The sequence below is a fragment of the Callionymus lyra genome, chromosome 1 (assembly GCF_982586985.1).
Source record: "Callionymus lyra chromosome 1, fCalLyr1.hap1.1, whole genome shotgun sequence".
Classification (NCBI taxonomy): Eukaryota; Metazoa; Chordata; class Actinopteri; order Syngnathiformes; family Callionymidae; genus Callionymus; species Callionymus lyra.
The window spans coordinates 5,873,594-5,887,116 of record NC_141818.1 but is presented as its reverse complement, the minus strand read 5'-3'; the positions used below and the strand labels follow the sequence as shown (position 1 = coordinate 5,887,116).

At 42.0% G+C, this 13,523-nt stretch overlaps 1 protein-coding gene across 1 annotated transcript in view; it reads left to right on the top strand.

Moving 5' to 3' along the window:
- Positions 1-1,235: 1,235 nt before the first annotated feature.
- srrm4 (serine/arginine repetitive matrix 4) overlaps positions 1,236-13,523 on the top strand; it is a 60,589-nt gene continuing 48,301 nt past the window's right edge. The window contains exon 1 of the mRNA XM_087789698.1: positions 1,236-1,701. Coding sequence (XP_087645824.1) covers positions 1,511-1,701 — 191 coding nt within the window. The 5' untranslated portion in view covers positions 1,236-1,510. The remainder of the gene's footprint in view (positions 1,702-13,523) is intronic.

Here is a 13,523-nt window from a genome sequence, read left to right as displayed (position 1 = left end):
AACACTTATGCTGAACCATGAGTTTGACATTTGTGTGATAGGACCAGATACATTCTAATGTTTTGTTTATATTTCCACATTAGCTCGAGCGACAAGTTGTGTGTTCCACAGACACATTCGATCGCAACTACTGTCTCTGTTATCATCCCAGTCAGCACCTTCTGCTCGATTGTCGAGTCGTCCCTTGATTTAATCGGCAGTCATTTGATGCCTCCTTCACGCCGGCAACAGAGAAACTAAATATAACTGTAGAAGAGCAGCTCCAAGTGGAAGCAAAGTGTGGACTCCTGGAGGGAATTGTGTCGACCACATGCTCCTCGAAGGCCCTTCTTTTGTTATGCTGATTCAGGCTGTCTTTGTGAGCGAGTGTGCTTTTGAGGGTACTTTTGTGTGTGTGTGTGTGTGTGTGTGTGCAAGTGCGTGTGTGTGTCTGGGTGAGCAGTACAATAAGCTCAGTCATGGCATTTAAGTTTATCACCCAATCTTTATCTGATAATTAAATCGACCGAAGCAAACGACCAGATGGGGATTTAAAGATGTAGGTTTTTTATTCTATTTATTAAACTTTACCTTTGAATATGTGCAGTAATTCTCTCAGAACAGATCAGAACGCTTTTGGTATTCATCTTTTTTGTTCTTTTATTGTGTACTTTACTCAGTATTTGTGTGATACATGATATATAAGTAGTTTTATTTAAAACCTAATATTTAATTATACCAGTATACAAAAAGAAATGTGTACTATGTATTATTTTTATAGGATTATTTTACATATCAATGATCTAATTAAACATTTAAAACAAACACATAATAAAGATTCAAGTAGTAATAAATCATACAAACCTTAAATATCTTAATGAAAACATGTTGAATTAAATGGTTAATCAGGGAAGAAAACGTTTTATTAAAAATATGCATTATTTGACGTGTATTATTTGACTATTATGTCACCATTATGTTATTTAAATGCAGTTTTATATGATTTTTTTCACACCCTAGCGGAAAACAAGAGGCGCATGTTAGCCTTCCTTTTATTGCGGAAGCGTGAAAGGGAAGGATGAGGAGACGACAAGAAACGGGAGTGAGATAAAGTGATGAGGAGCGAGAGGAGAGACAGTGTCCCTCTGGTTCAGCCTCCTTTTGTCGACGTCACTCGCGGCGAGAGACAAAACCGGTGGGTCTCCACTCAGCCCCTCACTCCATCTCCAGACTCTCACCTCGGAAGATCACAACCCTGGAGAACGAGTGCGAGAGTCTCTTCAACCGACCGGCAGATGTGAGGAGAGAAAGAGGGAGTAAGAAAGAGAGAGAGGGAGAGAGAGAGATCCACCCCCCGCTGCTCCGTCCCTCATCTGGGGAACAATACAGAGCCTCCAGTTTGTCGGGGGTCAGCTTTTGTCCCACCGCCAACCCCCCAACTGACGCGAAGCAAGCGAGCGAGGAGGCGAGCGTCACTTTTGCTTCAGTACTTGGACAGCTCCGAGCCGTGGCTGCAACAGGAGTTCCGACGATGCAGCCGTCCTGCTCGGTCCAGCTGGGTCCGACTCTGTCTCTGGGGTCCGAGTGCGGCGGCGGCGCCGGTCAGCTGGCGGGGAAGCAGCTCTTTGAGAAGTTCTGGAAGGGGACGTTCAAGGCTGTGGCCATGCCGAGGCTGGAGAGCGTCATCGTGGCCAGCATCACTGCCAGCAGGAGGGTCACTGAGTGAGTACCGTCCCTCGCTCCTTTAAGGGTTGAGACCCCCCCAAAATACAAGAATCTAATCTGTATCGCGAGTGAATCTTGAGGTGAAAAAAAGTGTCAAACTGTTGCTGCAAGTTTTTCTTATAGAGGTGGCGTCACTGGACCGGCCAAGAGTAAGAGAATCAGTGACGATGATGAAGGATTAGACATTTGGAATATGACTGAATAATCCCAATACATTGAGAATAAACACCAAAATCAAGACGACAACTACGATCGTTACAAAGTGACGCCTGTGATTTTTTGCTCGTTTAGATGGTATTCTTTATCTTGAACAATCCCTGTAAATGTAGGATTAAATTGGGATTATGTGAAGAATCCATCAGGGGAATAGGGATGAAACCACAAGTAGACATTTTCCGATAATTCCTGTCATGTGGAGTGTGGATCAGTCCGACAGTTTAGCAGCCCCGAAAATGATTTGTACTTTCAAGCACATACTCCTTACTTTTTATTTTATATATACAGTATTCTTCTATAGTTTAGGAAGAGACGAGTGCGACACAATAAGGTAGAAACGTCATCGGAGGGGATTAGGATTACATCTCAATTTAAAAATCTTCTCCTCCTCGCCAGAATGACAAGCTCACCTCCATATGATTGACCTCCTATCTTTTAAAGTACATTTCAAGGTTCAAACTCAAGGCATGGGGGCAACATCTGTTCGTCTTAATAACATCATGTTGCCTGAGTGAGTTTGAGATTCATGGTGTTGTTCTAAAATGAAATGTAACACTAAATAAAGGCGAGGAAAATATATGGATTATATCACCTGTCGATATTTAAATCAATCTAGACTTCAAGACTGTTGAGACAATGAACGTCAACCATCGATCAAGAAACCTTCCAAAAAATGGATCGTATTTGAAAATGTTTTCAGTTCGATTATATCAATATTGTTCTTTCAATAACTGACTTAGTTTTAAAGTAGATCTCAACATGACCCAACCTTCCTAATCCATCCTTTAGGTAGACTCGGGGTCAGAGATTAGAAGGGGTTGAAAACAAAGAGTAAAAAAGTTAAATCAGGAATTAAGATGGACAAATTGATGTTGCAGTCATTGTTGTATGTGTCATAGAAGTATTTGGTTTACTGGTCAATAATAACAGTCAGAGAATTATCATGGAAATATGTTGTTTATCCAGGGGGTGGGTGTGGCCCACTTACATTGCACTTGGATTTCTAGTTGCTTACTTTAGCCTGCTTCAACTTGGTTCTACACAACCCTAAGGCTTTTTTTGTTAAGGAATTCTGTGGTGACCCAAGAACATAACCATTGCTAAATTGAGTATCCCAGAAACTTAACAAAGTGATGCTGCATTCAGGGGATGAAGGCGAGTGTTGAAGACGAGGTCGGTTGCAGGGGATAAGAGGATTGAATGACTTGAAAGACTGTGTTGCTCTGAGAAAACTGCATCAAAAGAAAATACCTTATGATTCCAAGAAAGTTGTGATCTGCTGTGTCATGACCATCCCTTCAATGGTCGCCAGTAATGAGGTACTTTGATAGTTGTTTATTTAGCTTCGATGTCAAAGATTTTCTGATGATTTTTCAAAAATTATTTTCAAGGATTTGTTCTCAGTTTCACTAGATATTTATATGATACATACATTCCCAGCCGGACTAAGATTAAGGGTGGCTTGTCTTAAATGTCTTCCCCCTTGAATGTGAGATCTGGGAATGAGGCGGACCCAAATGCGGAGTGGAATCACCGATCAACTAGCAAAACCAGGTTTTACACACACGTTTATTAAAGGTAATACTACGACAAAATAAACAGGAGTCCCGCGAAGAATTGTCCAGAATCTTCAGTGTCCCTATCACAGTCCAAGATAACGCAACACAAACCGGGCGGAGAACAAACTAAGAGCGTCAGGCAAAAGAACGTGACATACCATGGAGCGTAGATTATAATCTGGCGCCTGCTGCTGAGAAAGGGGTGGCTTTAAACTCTGCTGAAGAGCTGGTGCAGCAACAGGCACAGAACAAACAAACTCAAATCATTAAAGCAAACAGGTAGTGTGTCAAAATAAATCACAAGACATGACATTGAAGACCAGTTAACAAGTTCTTAAAAGATAAATATAAGAATAATCTGTGTCTGCTGTTAGCAAAGTGACAGATCCATGTAACATGAAGCATTGAAGTAAATGTGTGTTGGTTCTTCGGGTTTCCATGAAGAAAATCATGTTTGCTTGGATGAAAAAAGCCTTAAGTCAACACGTCAACTACCACAACCCACCTCTCTCTTCCTCCAGAAGTGTCACGGCCGTCGAGTATTTACCAAATGCGCAGCGATACATCTTGCTCCGGTGACCTTTGAGTGGTTCTGACACCGGCGATCAACTTCCTCACATGTGACATTAGCTATGTTAATGAAGATTAGAGCGGCCCATTTCACCCGACATCAGCACCGGCAGCGCAAAGACACACTCAAGCAGATAATGTCTCTTTAATGGCTTCTATTACAGCGCCACCATCACGCCACTCGCGCTCCGCTTACCGAGGACTTTATTAGCTTGTCGGGAACGACACACATGGAGAACCATACGAGCGAAAATATGTCCAAATGTTGTTTTTTTGTGTGTGTGTGCTCCAGTTGGGTCCCAGCTCGGTGCTTGTAACCAAATAGTTATTTCCCCTGCCAATCAATCTGGTGATGAATCTCGATCGCGAGGCACATGAAATTGGAAGTGAAGCAAATGAGGCGACGAGAACAGAAATCAGGCTGACATGAATGAGCTAGCTGGAAGAGTCTGGAGCAGATGCCACTTCTACTCCCGCTTTTATGAGGAGGAAACTCTCGGCGACTAAATACGAGGAACGTCCTTCTATCGAAGGGAAATATTCAGATTCACCCTTTGAGAATGATTTTTTTATTCCGTCCCGAGGCAACAGAGCCGCCGCGTAGATGTGGTTTCACAAGGTGGGAATTTTCTTGAACGCCGGGTAAAGATTCCTCCGACACATTGACTGCGGTGAAAGAACCTTTAAGATACTTCATTCTCGGCCCTGGAGTCTCTTAACCAATATTTACATGTATATCGACATAGTTCCCACCATCAAGGTTTATGTTCTGTGTCAGATACACTGGGGGGCAAAAAACATTGAGGTTTGTCACCGTGCATCATCAATCCCGTGAAGTCTCCATGGTCAAGGGGGCTCCTTGTATAAACAAAGCGGGGGGTAATTACAGTTGGCTGGAGGAGGAGTGAAACCATTATTACGTTATAATGGACTCCGCTCTCGTAACCTCTTGTTCGCCCAGATTTCAGACGGGGGAGAACTTTATACAGTAATAAGTTGAAAATATGGTCATGATGAGGGACTTACTGCATCTTGGAGAGGAAGACAGTTGGGTTTTTACATTAGTTGCATTTTAAATAAAGGTTAAGAATATGGCATAGGTTTAAAACACTAATTTCACTTTCCTTTCAGTCTGCTGCGCCGTTACTGACTTGAAGTAGTCGCCTATTCGCCACGGTGGCTTCAACTAAAGGGGGCAGTTTTGTCGGCCAGTTATTATTCAGGCCGCAGGAAAAACGCCCCTTTAGCCCTTGTGATATCTCTATCTATATCTTGTGAAGGCCCGAAAAGTGTTTGTGGTATCCCCTGTTGCTGTGTCAAACTGAACGACCTTCACCACTACTTATGTTTTTTTTAAAAAGCCACTTCCAGGACAAACAAGTCAAAATCACCAACACATTCTTGGTGATATGATCATCATTAAGAAAATGCAAACCCAAATATTAATTTTCAATGGAAGGTCGTAACGACCCTGATAAGGTTTTGTCTCGACCCTCACGAACCCTCTCCCCTCCGCACTGTCAATAAAGGGGGGAGTGGTCGACCACGGCAACACGTGGCCTGGAGCTGCGCCCCCTTCCCCTTTACTGAGAGTACAATGACTCACAGGGTTGGGGGGGCATCAACAAGGAGGGCCACGGGGGGGATGTTTCATGTCCAACCTTTTAGCTGTTGCTCCCCTGCATCGCCGCTCCTCGTCTCTTTACCCGTGAAATATAAAGACGCTGGAGGGGCCGCGAGCCTCGCAGGAGTAATTAGAGTGTGTTGTTGTCTCGCTGTCCTCTCCGTCGCCTCCTCTCCGGGGCCAGGGACGAGGGAGGAGGGGTTCTCGGGCTCCCAACTATTACGACCCTGCAAGCTGTTTTTTGTTCGCGGAGAGGAGGAGGGTTGAGTGTGTGGATGGGTGAGGGAGGTGAGGGCGAGGAGGGCGGGCGGGGGGGTGGTCTCATTAAAAATGCAGCTTGGCCAACTTGGAGTTGTGTGTCTGTGTAGTGTGTTTGCGATGAATGTTCATGCGCATCTGTACGAGGGATGTTTCAGTCAAGTGTGTGTGTGTGTGTCAGTGGGGTCCGGTCCAACTCTGGCAGATGGCAGACTCGAGAGCCGGGCACAAGGATAAGTGTGTGTGTGTGTGTGTGTGTGTGTGTGTGTGTGTGTGTGTGTGTGTGTGTGTGTGTGGTTGTGTGTCTCAACACAGTGTGTGTGTAGCACAGTCCTAGTCGCTGCCTAAACAACAAAGAATCTCCAGAAATATTCAGAATCTAAAGGTATTTCATTGCATGCAATGATTTTTTTTAAAAATGAGCTGAGCCAAAAGGCAAAACATTGAATAATATCACATTGAGTCATGACAAAAAGGCTAAACTGGTGTCATTTTAACATTATCTCGATCACCAAAGCTCCCGAAATGGAGGACGAAAGACGGACGAACAAGACAAAGGCTGGATGATCGTCTCTCTCCATATGGTTTAGTGATGGATGAAAAGTTTGTCGGCCACGATTCATCTCCTCCGCCGCCGCTCTTCATGCCCGAGTATCTTCCTCCCCTCGCATCAGTATCTCTCTCCATCCTACGCTCACTATCTGCTCAGTCTCCCTGCGTTTGTGTCATACTACCCGGAGAGCAGGGGGACGGCGGCCGCTCAGGCGTGCGAGGCGCAATGACTCCCGCGGCAGGAATAAAGACTTACCGCCGAGTTCCGGATTCACATGTTGATTCCTGGAGTCGAGTCGCCCACTTCTGCTTCAGCCACAGCGGCGTTATCTTGGGCGGCGACTTCTGACGGCGGCCTCAGAGCGGCCGTTGAAATTTGTTGCACCGTGAGATGCAAGGAGAAAGTGCATTAAGGATTCTTAGATTCAGTTTTAGAAGGTAGAGATGTTGGTCCTTGTCGGTCTTGCTTCCGGCCCGAGGGGTGCAGTTCACTGGTGTCCTTGGCAAGAGGCTTTGATTGTCGTTCCATTTCAAGTCCTGGGCTGTGTCGCACTTCTCTAAGAGCACTGCTTTACATTACACTGTAAGTGCACTTACTTGCGGGGTGTACAAATTCGGACAGGGTAGTACTGTACTACTTGAGTCCGCTCAAGTAGAAGAACTCACATTTCTCCGATCCTTAAAACTCTTCACTGGCTTCCAGTTTCTTTCAGGATCAACTTTAAAATTCTGGTTCTTACTTTCAGATCTATTCATGGTCAGGCTCCTCCTTACATCACTGATCTGATCCAGCCTTACACCCCAGCTCGGGCTCTGAGGTCTGTGGATCAGAATCTACTTATGGTTCCTGCACACGGCTCAGGACCAGAGGAGAGAAATCTTTTCAGGCTGTTGCTCCTAAGCTTTGGAACAATCTTCCTCTCTCTTTGCGCTTGAAGGAGTCTACTGACTCTTAAGCATCTTAAGACGTTTCTATTTGTTCAGGCTTTTCCTTGATTTTCTGGAACTCCTGTGTTGTTCTCAGTTTTATCTTGATCTTTAAAGTATATACTTTTTTGAGTATTGTTTTGATTGTTAAAGCGCTTTGTGACCCTGGTCTGGAAAAGCGCTATATAAATAAATATTACTTACTTACTTACTTACTGTCTCAAATCAAACACTGTCTCTACACACTTATCGGAAATGGCTCGACAGCTTCTTCTTCTATTACTTTTTAACGCTTTTTGCAACCATCTGTTGGAACTCTATCGCCGACACTTTACAGCGCTTTTCGCCAATAAAAACAAGTTATTATGTTGTGTTTCGTTTTGTCATTACTGTTGTTCGGTTGTTTTGTGGTGAAATTGGTGTTTTCTCGAGATATCTACACCGGTATCTGCTCCGAAGACGCATCGTTTAGCTTCCTTTTAACGCCATCAGTGCCACTAAGATGGCGGCCGTTAAGGGTGGAAATTGATTGCTTATTGCGCCACTTCATTTTCGCACACTGTTCTTCGGGATGCACTCAAAATATTAAGTGTAAGTGCAGAAGTGCGCGATGTGGGACACATCCCTAGAACGATCATGCAGAGATGGTAGATGGCCGTGAGTCCACCCCTCTGTAGAACCTTCTGTCCTGGTCAGTAGCAGCAGAATACCACACAGTGATGAAAGCGACAGGGGAGGTGGCATCAAGACTAAGTTAACCATATATCGTGCAAAAGACATTCATACGAAATTTATTATCAACTGAAAACCTTTTCTGAGGTTAATACTGTTTTCATGCCACAGGCTATCATCACCGATCCCTTCATTGGTCCCACATGGGCTTTCTTTGATAGCATGTTGAGGCTGAAGAAGTTGCCTTTAGAATCTAGTAGCCATTCAGCTGTCTTTGGAGCTCCAGGTTGTTCTGGCCTTCGGTCACCGGTCGCACCAACTCTGACTCCTTTGAGTATTTTATTCATACAGTTTCAAAATATAAGACAGGAGGCACAGGAAATGTGTATTAACGCCACAGAAAAAAGGGTTGAAGGTTGGATTGTAGTTTGAAGCAACCTCTGGTAATGTGGCTTCTCATACTGGCGACTTGTTACGTGGGTCGCAAGTAGCATGACTAGACTCAACCCCAACCAGCGTATTTAGAATTTAATTGAAGACAATCGATGGATTAACATAGAGTTTATCTTGTATAGTCGTCCAATATATCGTAGTTTCAAGTGTAAAAGTTTGATTCCTCAACAAAAACTTGGTTTGAACTGGGAGAAAAGAATCAACTCTAAGGTTCTCTCCGACTCAAAAGAAAGTAGCTCAAGTGCTGCCAACATCTCCCACAAACCCGGTCGTGAATTTCGGCTCTAATGACACTCGTATTGATCGGCTGAGACGATTTACTCCAGCTGGGACCACTGATGGGAGATTGCTTCGCTCAAACGCTGCAAATCTCTCTGAGCTCAAGACGACTCTTTGATATTTGAATCCAACCAATTGCTGCGAATCCCAGTTGGCCGTTTAAACGCCTGGATTTGGATTCTCAGAGGAAGCTCGTCGGAGGAGTGTTAGTTTAGCAGCTGCGTTTAGAAGACAAGGAAGTTCTATAGATAGTTAAGAACTCTTTATGCAACTAACGCAAAACTAGAATCAGTCCGAGATTCTAACGGATGTACAACCTTGGGAGGAAGTGAAATGACATAATTCTTTACTTGTTTTTAGCCTTCAGTTTTAAAAAAATCATGGCGTTAAATACATTTTAAAGGTGCCTGACATGTGCTATGTGGAACAAAACCACATTTTTTATAATTACTCAAATGATGTTAACAAAAATAAGAGGTTCATTTGTGACTTACCACAACTAATAATGGATACATTCCTTTAAAACATGTAAAGTTTACAAGGAAGGGAAGTAAATCTATCTTTTTTGTCATTAATTAAGATTTTTTTGTAACTAAATTTCGGTGGTTGGATTTAAAGTTTTTGGTCGAGCAGCCGACAGAAAATACTGATGCACCTGGTTTGAGACCTCAAGTGGATATAAAAGCAAAAACTCAAGATCATGATCTACAAAACCACGATTTTGTTGAGCATTAAATACTGATCTTTGCATCAGAAACAAAGAGAAAAAACAGAGTTGGAGAGTCGGTATGTAAATGTTTGAAAACGTCTTGAATAAATGCATCCTTAAGCTGTTTATTTCTGACCTCTGTGTTCCATATTCATCACATTTCTTCTACAACCTTGGACAGAAGCTCTCCCGTGTCTCCTCGCTGTTGACAGCAGCAACAATGCGGAGCGTTTCTTGGATAACAGGCCTGACACATGCGGTGGCTCTATAGGGGCCGCGTGCGGTTAAATCCCCGCAAGCAGTAGCGCAGGAACAGCAGTTTCTGAGATGAAGCTCCGAGCTTAGACTTAACCCTTCCCAGAAGTTTCGTCCCCGGGGGGTCCAGGCTTAGCGTGTGGTCGACTTTGTGTCGGAAATCTATTTGTCATCATCGTCTCTTCCATGGGCAAGATGATAAATGACATAAATATGAATAAATGTATAAATGTATTACCAAATGTACAAATAAATAAACATGTGAATTAATATCAAAATGACAAAAAACAGTTAATACATTTATATATATACGTAGAAATAGCACAGTTCTTCCACAAAAATACAGTTTGAAGTGATTTATTTGACATTTTGAAATGTATTCACCCATTTATTTATGTATTTATACATTTAGTTATGTATTTAAAAATGTATACATTTATAATTATCACATTTATTGTCTTCATTCTCGTTTAGGCAGTTTTCAAAATAACGAATAAAACGATACTCATTTTTTGTTGTTTTTAACTACTACAGTTCAAGTTTTATACATGTTTTTAAATATTACATTGTACAGCTAATAGGATTTTGATTTTAAATGTTTTTTATTAACTTTCTCATTTTTTGGGAGGTCACCTTGTTTTCTACTGCCACTTGGTTATTTGTTTTATTTGTCAATTTACATTTTAAAATGGCTTTTATTTAATTACACAACATTTTTGAGTAGAGTTTTCTCTTTATGTCAAACTGTCTCGTTCTTCTCTCCGGTATGACGAACATCTGTGCTCCCGTGATACACATCAGCAGGTGATTTGTTGATTTCCAGCTCAGGAGTAAACAAAGCTGTTGGACGTTCAGTCGTCGTCTGTGTAGATATTGTTTTGGTGCCTTGTGACTCCAGTTTCTAATGTTGCCCTTCAATCATCTGAGACGTGTACAAACCACCGGGCCTCCCTTTACTTTGGAGTTGTCCCTCTGATACATTCATTTATTATATACTCACAATAAAAACACCAGTAACTTTCCTTCAAGTTGTATTTTTCAGTGACTTTTGGAGTTTTTATGACCCCTCTTTTCTTGTCTCACATGGCCGTAGAAAACTATTAAACCTTGAACATTTATTTTTCAGTTCTTTCTTACATTGGTCTTAAATTTTACAGAATTTAACCATAATTGAGATTTATCCCGGAGATAGCAGGTTATTACAAAATAAAGTCGGTACTAAATCACAATTTTTTTTAGCTGAAGTGTTTTCTTAATTTCTTTATTTGAAATATTTCTATTTATCTAACACTATACCGAGTTTTAATCGTGTATCAAAAATCTACATTCACAAAACCTGTGTTTGTATTAAGGTTATTTGTTGGCGTGCTGAGGCTATAGCTAGCTTTTGCAAGCTAATTTTTTTAAGCTAGTTAGCTAACTTTTTAACACTTAAATAAACAAAGGAAGAGAAAGATACATGTCATGACAAGAAGGTTTTGATTAATTATTGCAGAGACCTGGTTTACTTATTAGATAATTATTTGAATTTAGGTATAATTTACCTTTTATAATGACTAAAGCGTGTAGTCAAGCTAGGTGTGCTACCTGTTGCGTTTTATTTCTCCTTTGTGTCCAATTCCATTGTCAGTTAACCCATCATAACTTTCTTGATCTGCTCCCTATATGCTGCCAACCGGAGGTAATGTTCATGTTTATACGGTGACCTATAGAAGATTATGGATGACACCAAATAGAGACAAAAGGAGGAGTTTGAAAAAACAATATCAGACTCATACCTTCTGTTTACGAACATACATTTTGTCAAGAGTCCTTAAATACTTTGGCCCTTTATTCTAATTGAGTTAGACGTCCCTATTTGACTTGTCCTGGACTATTACAATTAGGACCTCCATCCATAGAACCTTCTAGAATGTGGGCTGAAGAGATGAACAATTTTGACTTAAATTGAATGTTGTGAAATTGTGATCTGATGATTTTGGTGTTTTGCTTTAGGTTTGCGTTTAGTGAGGAAGAAAGCAGGAATAGAGGCGTATAAAAGAAAGACATTCACTGGAGGTTATTACATTTACTGTCACCTTCTCCGCCCGTGGAATAAAAACTTGGAAATAATTGAATCGAACGTTGTCACATAATGTCGGCCGTTAAACACAGGAAGGTGAAACCTGCCTTCGTACTTCGCCGGATTTACTTCCGACAGTAAATCTGCAGGACGGAGGGACGAGCGATGCTGAAAGAAGGACGTTTTGCTGAGAGGAGGCTGTCACAGTTGGACTGATAGAAAGTTGTCCGGAAAAACTTCTTGGTGCGATGTCAAAAATTCATGAACAACACTTAATTTTTAATTAGGAACAAATATGCAGGATTTTCAATAACTACTCTTGTTTTTAATGTTGAATCTTCCTCTCCAAGATGCAGTCAGTCCCTCATCATGACCATGTTTTGAACTTATTACTTTATAAATTTTCCCCCGTCTAAAATCTGGGCGAACGAGAGGTTACGAGAGCGGAGTCCATTATAACGTAATAATGGTTTCCCTCCTCTTCCAGCCAAATGTAATTACCCCCGCTTTGTTTATACAACGAGTCCCCTCGACGATTGGAGACTTCCCGGAGTAGTGAAATCTGGGCACGCTCTAGTAGAAGAACTCACATTTCCCCGATCCTTAAATCTCTTCACCGGCTGCCAGTTTCTTTCAGGATACATTTTTAAATTCTGGTTCTTGCTTTCAGATCTATTCATGGTCATGCTTCACTCCTCCTCCGGCCTGCTTTGTTTATACAATGAGTACCTTAGAAGTGGAGACTTCAGGGATCGATGACAAGCGGTGACAAACCTCAGTGTTTGACCAATCACAGCAGAGTGGGTGTGGTTATGGTAAACATTTAATCTCCAGAAAAATGTTTTGTCTCCAGAATGAGTGTTTTCAGATGTGTTTTAAGATCTTTTTTTAATCTAAATATTTCAATAGCGTTTTATACAAACACACACATACTGATGATACAATAGAGTCCAACATCTATTGAAGAGACACTTGAATCAACATCATGATCCTCGTACAGCAACTTGTTGATTTCAGGTGACGAAGGAGAGAACGAGGCTCATTCGCCCCCAAATTGGAATGTTTAACCGACTCTGGAAACTTTCTCCGACAATCAGCCCCTAATTTAATTTCGGTCTGTAAAACTCTCCCGGGAGCAACTTATTTACTGGAGTTAAACATTCTCCGCGGCGCACTGAGACTCATCTCAGACTTTTGCTTATTATTTAGTTCACGCTTCCATCCACGCGTGATGCTCTTTTTGTAGCCGGCCCCCCCGAAGCGGTCGAAACATTCATTATTAAACCGCAAACTTATCACAGTCAACTCCTCATCACTCAAATTAAATCATTTCAAGGCTCACTGGCTTCCTCGTCGCCGCCTCCTTCATTTTTCATTTTCCTCCGTCCTCATTTCGGGAATCTGCCGTTCACACGAGATTGGCAACATTTGCATAACCGATGCCGAGCTTCCAGTGTTGTTGCGATCTGAGACCGGAGGAATTAATTAGGCTGCTCGTAACGTCTCACCTCTGCTGTCACCGAACGTCACATTATGTCGAGCGAAAGAAGAAGAAAAAAATGACACGCTTGAAGTTGGGATGGTTTGATGTTTTCGGAGAAACTTGCCACAAGTGTCACTTCAGATAATTCACGTTGTCACATCATCATATTGATGAAGGACAAACCACAGTCTTTCTTTCGG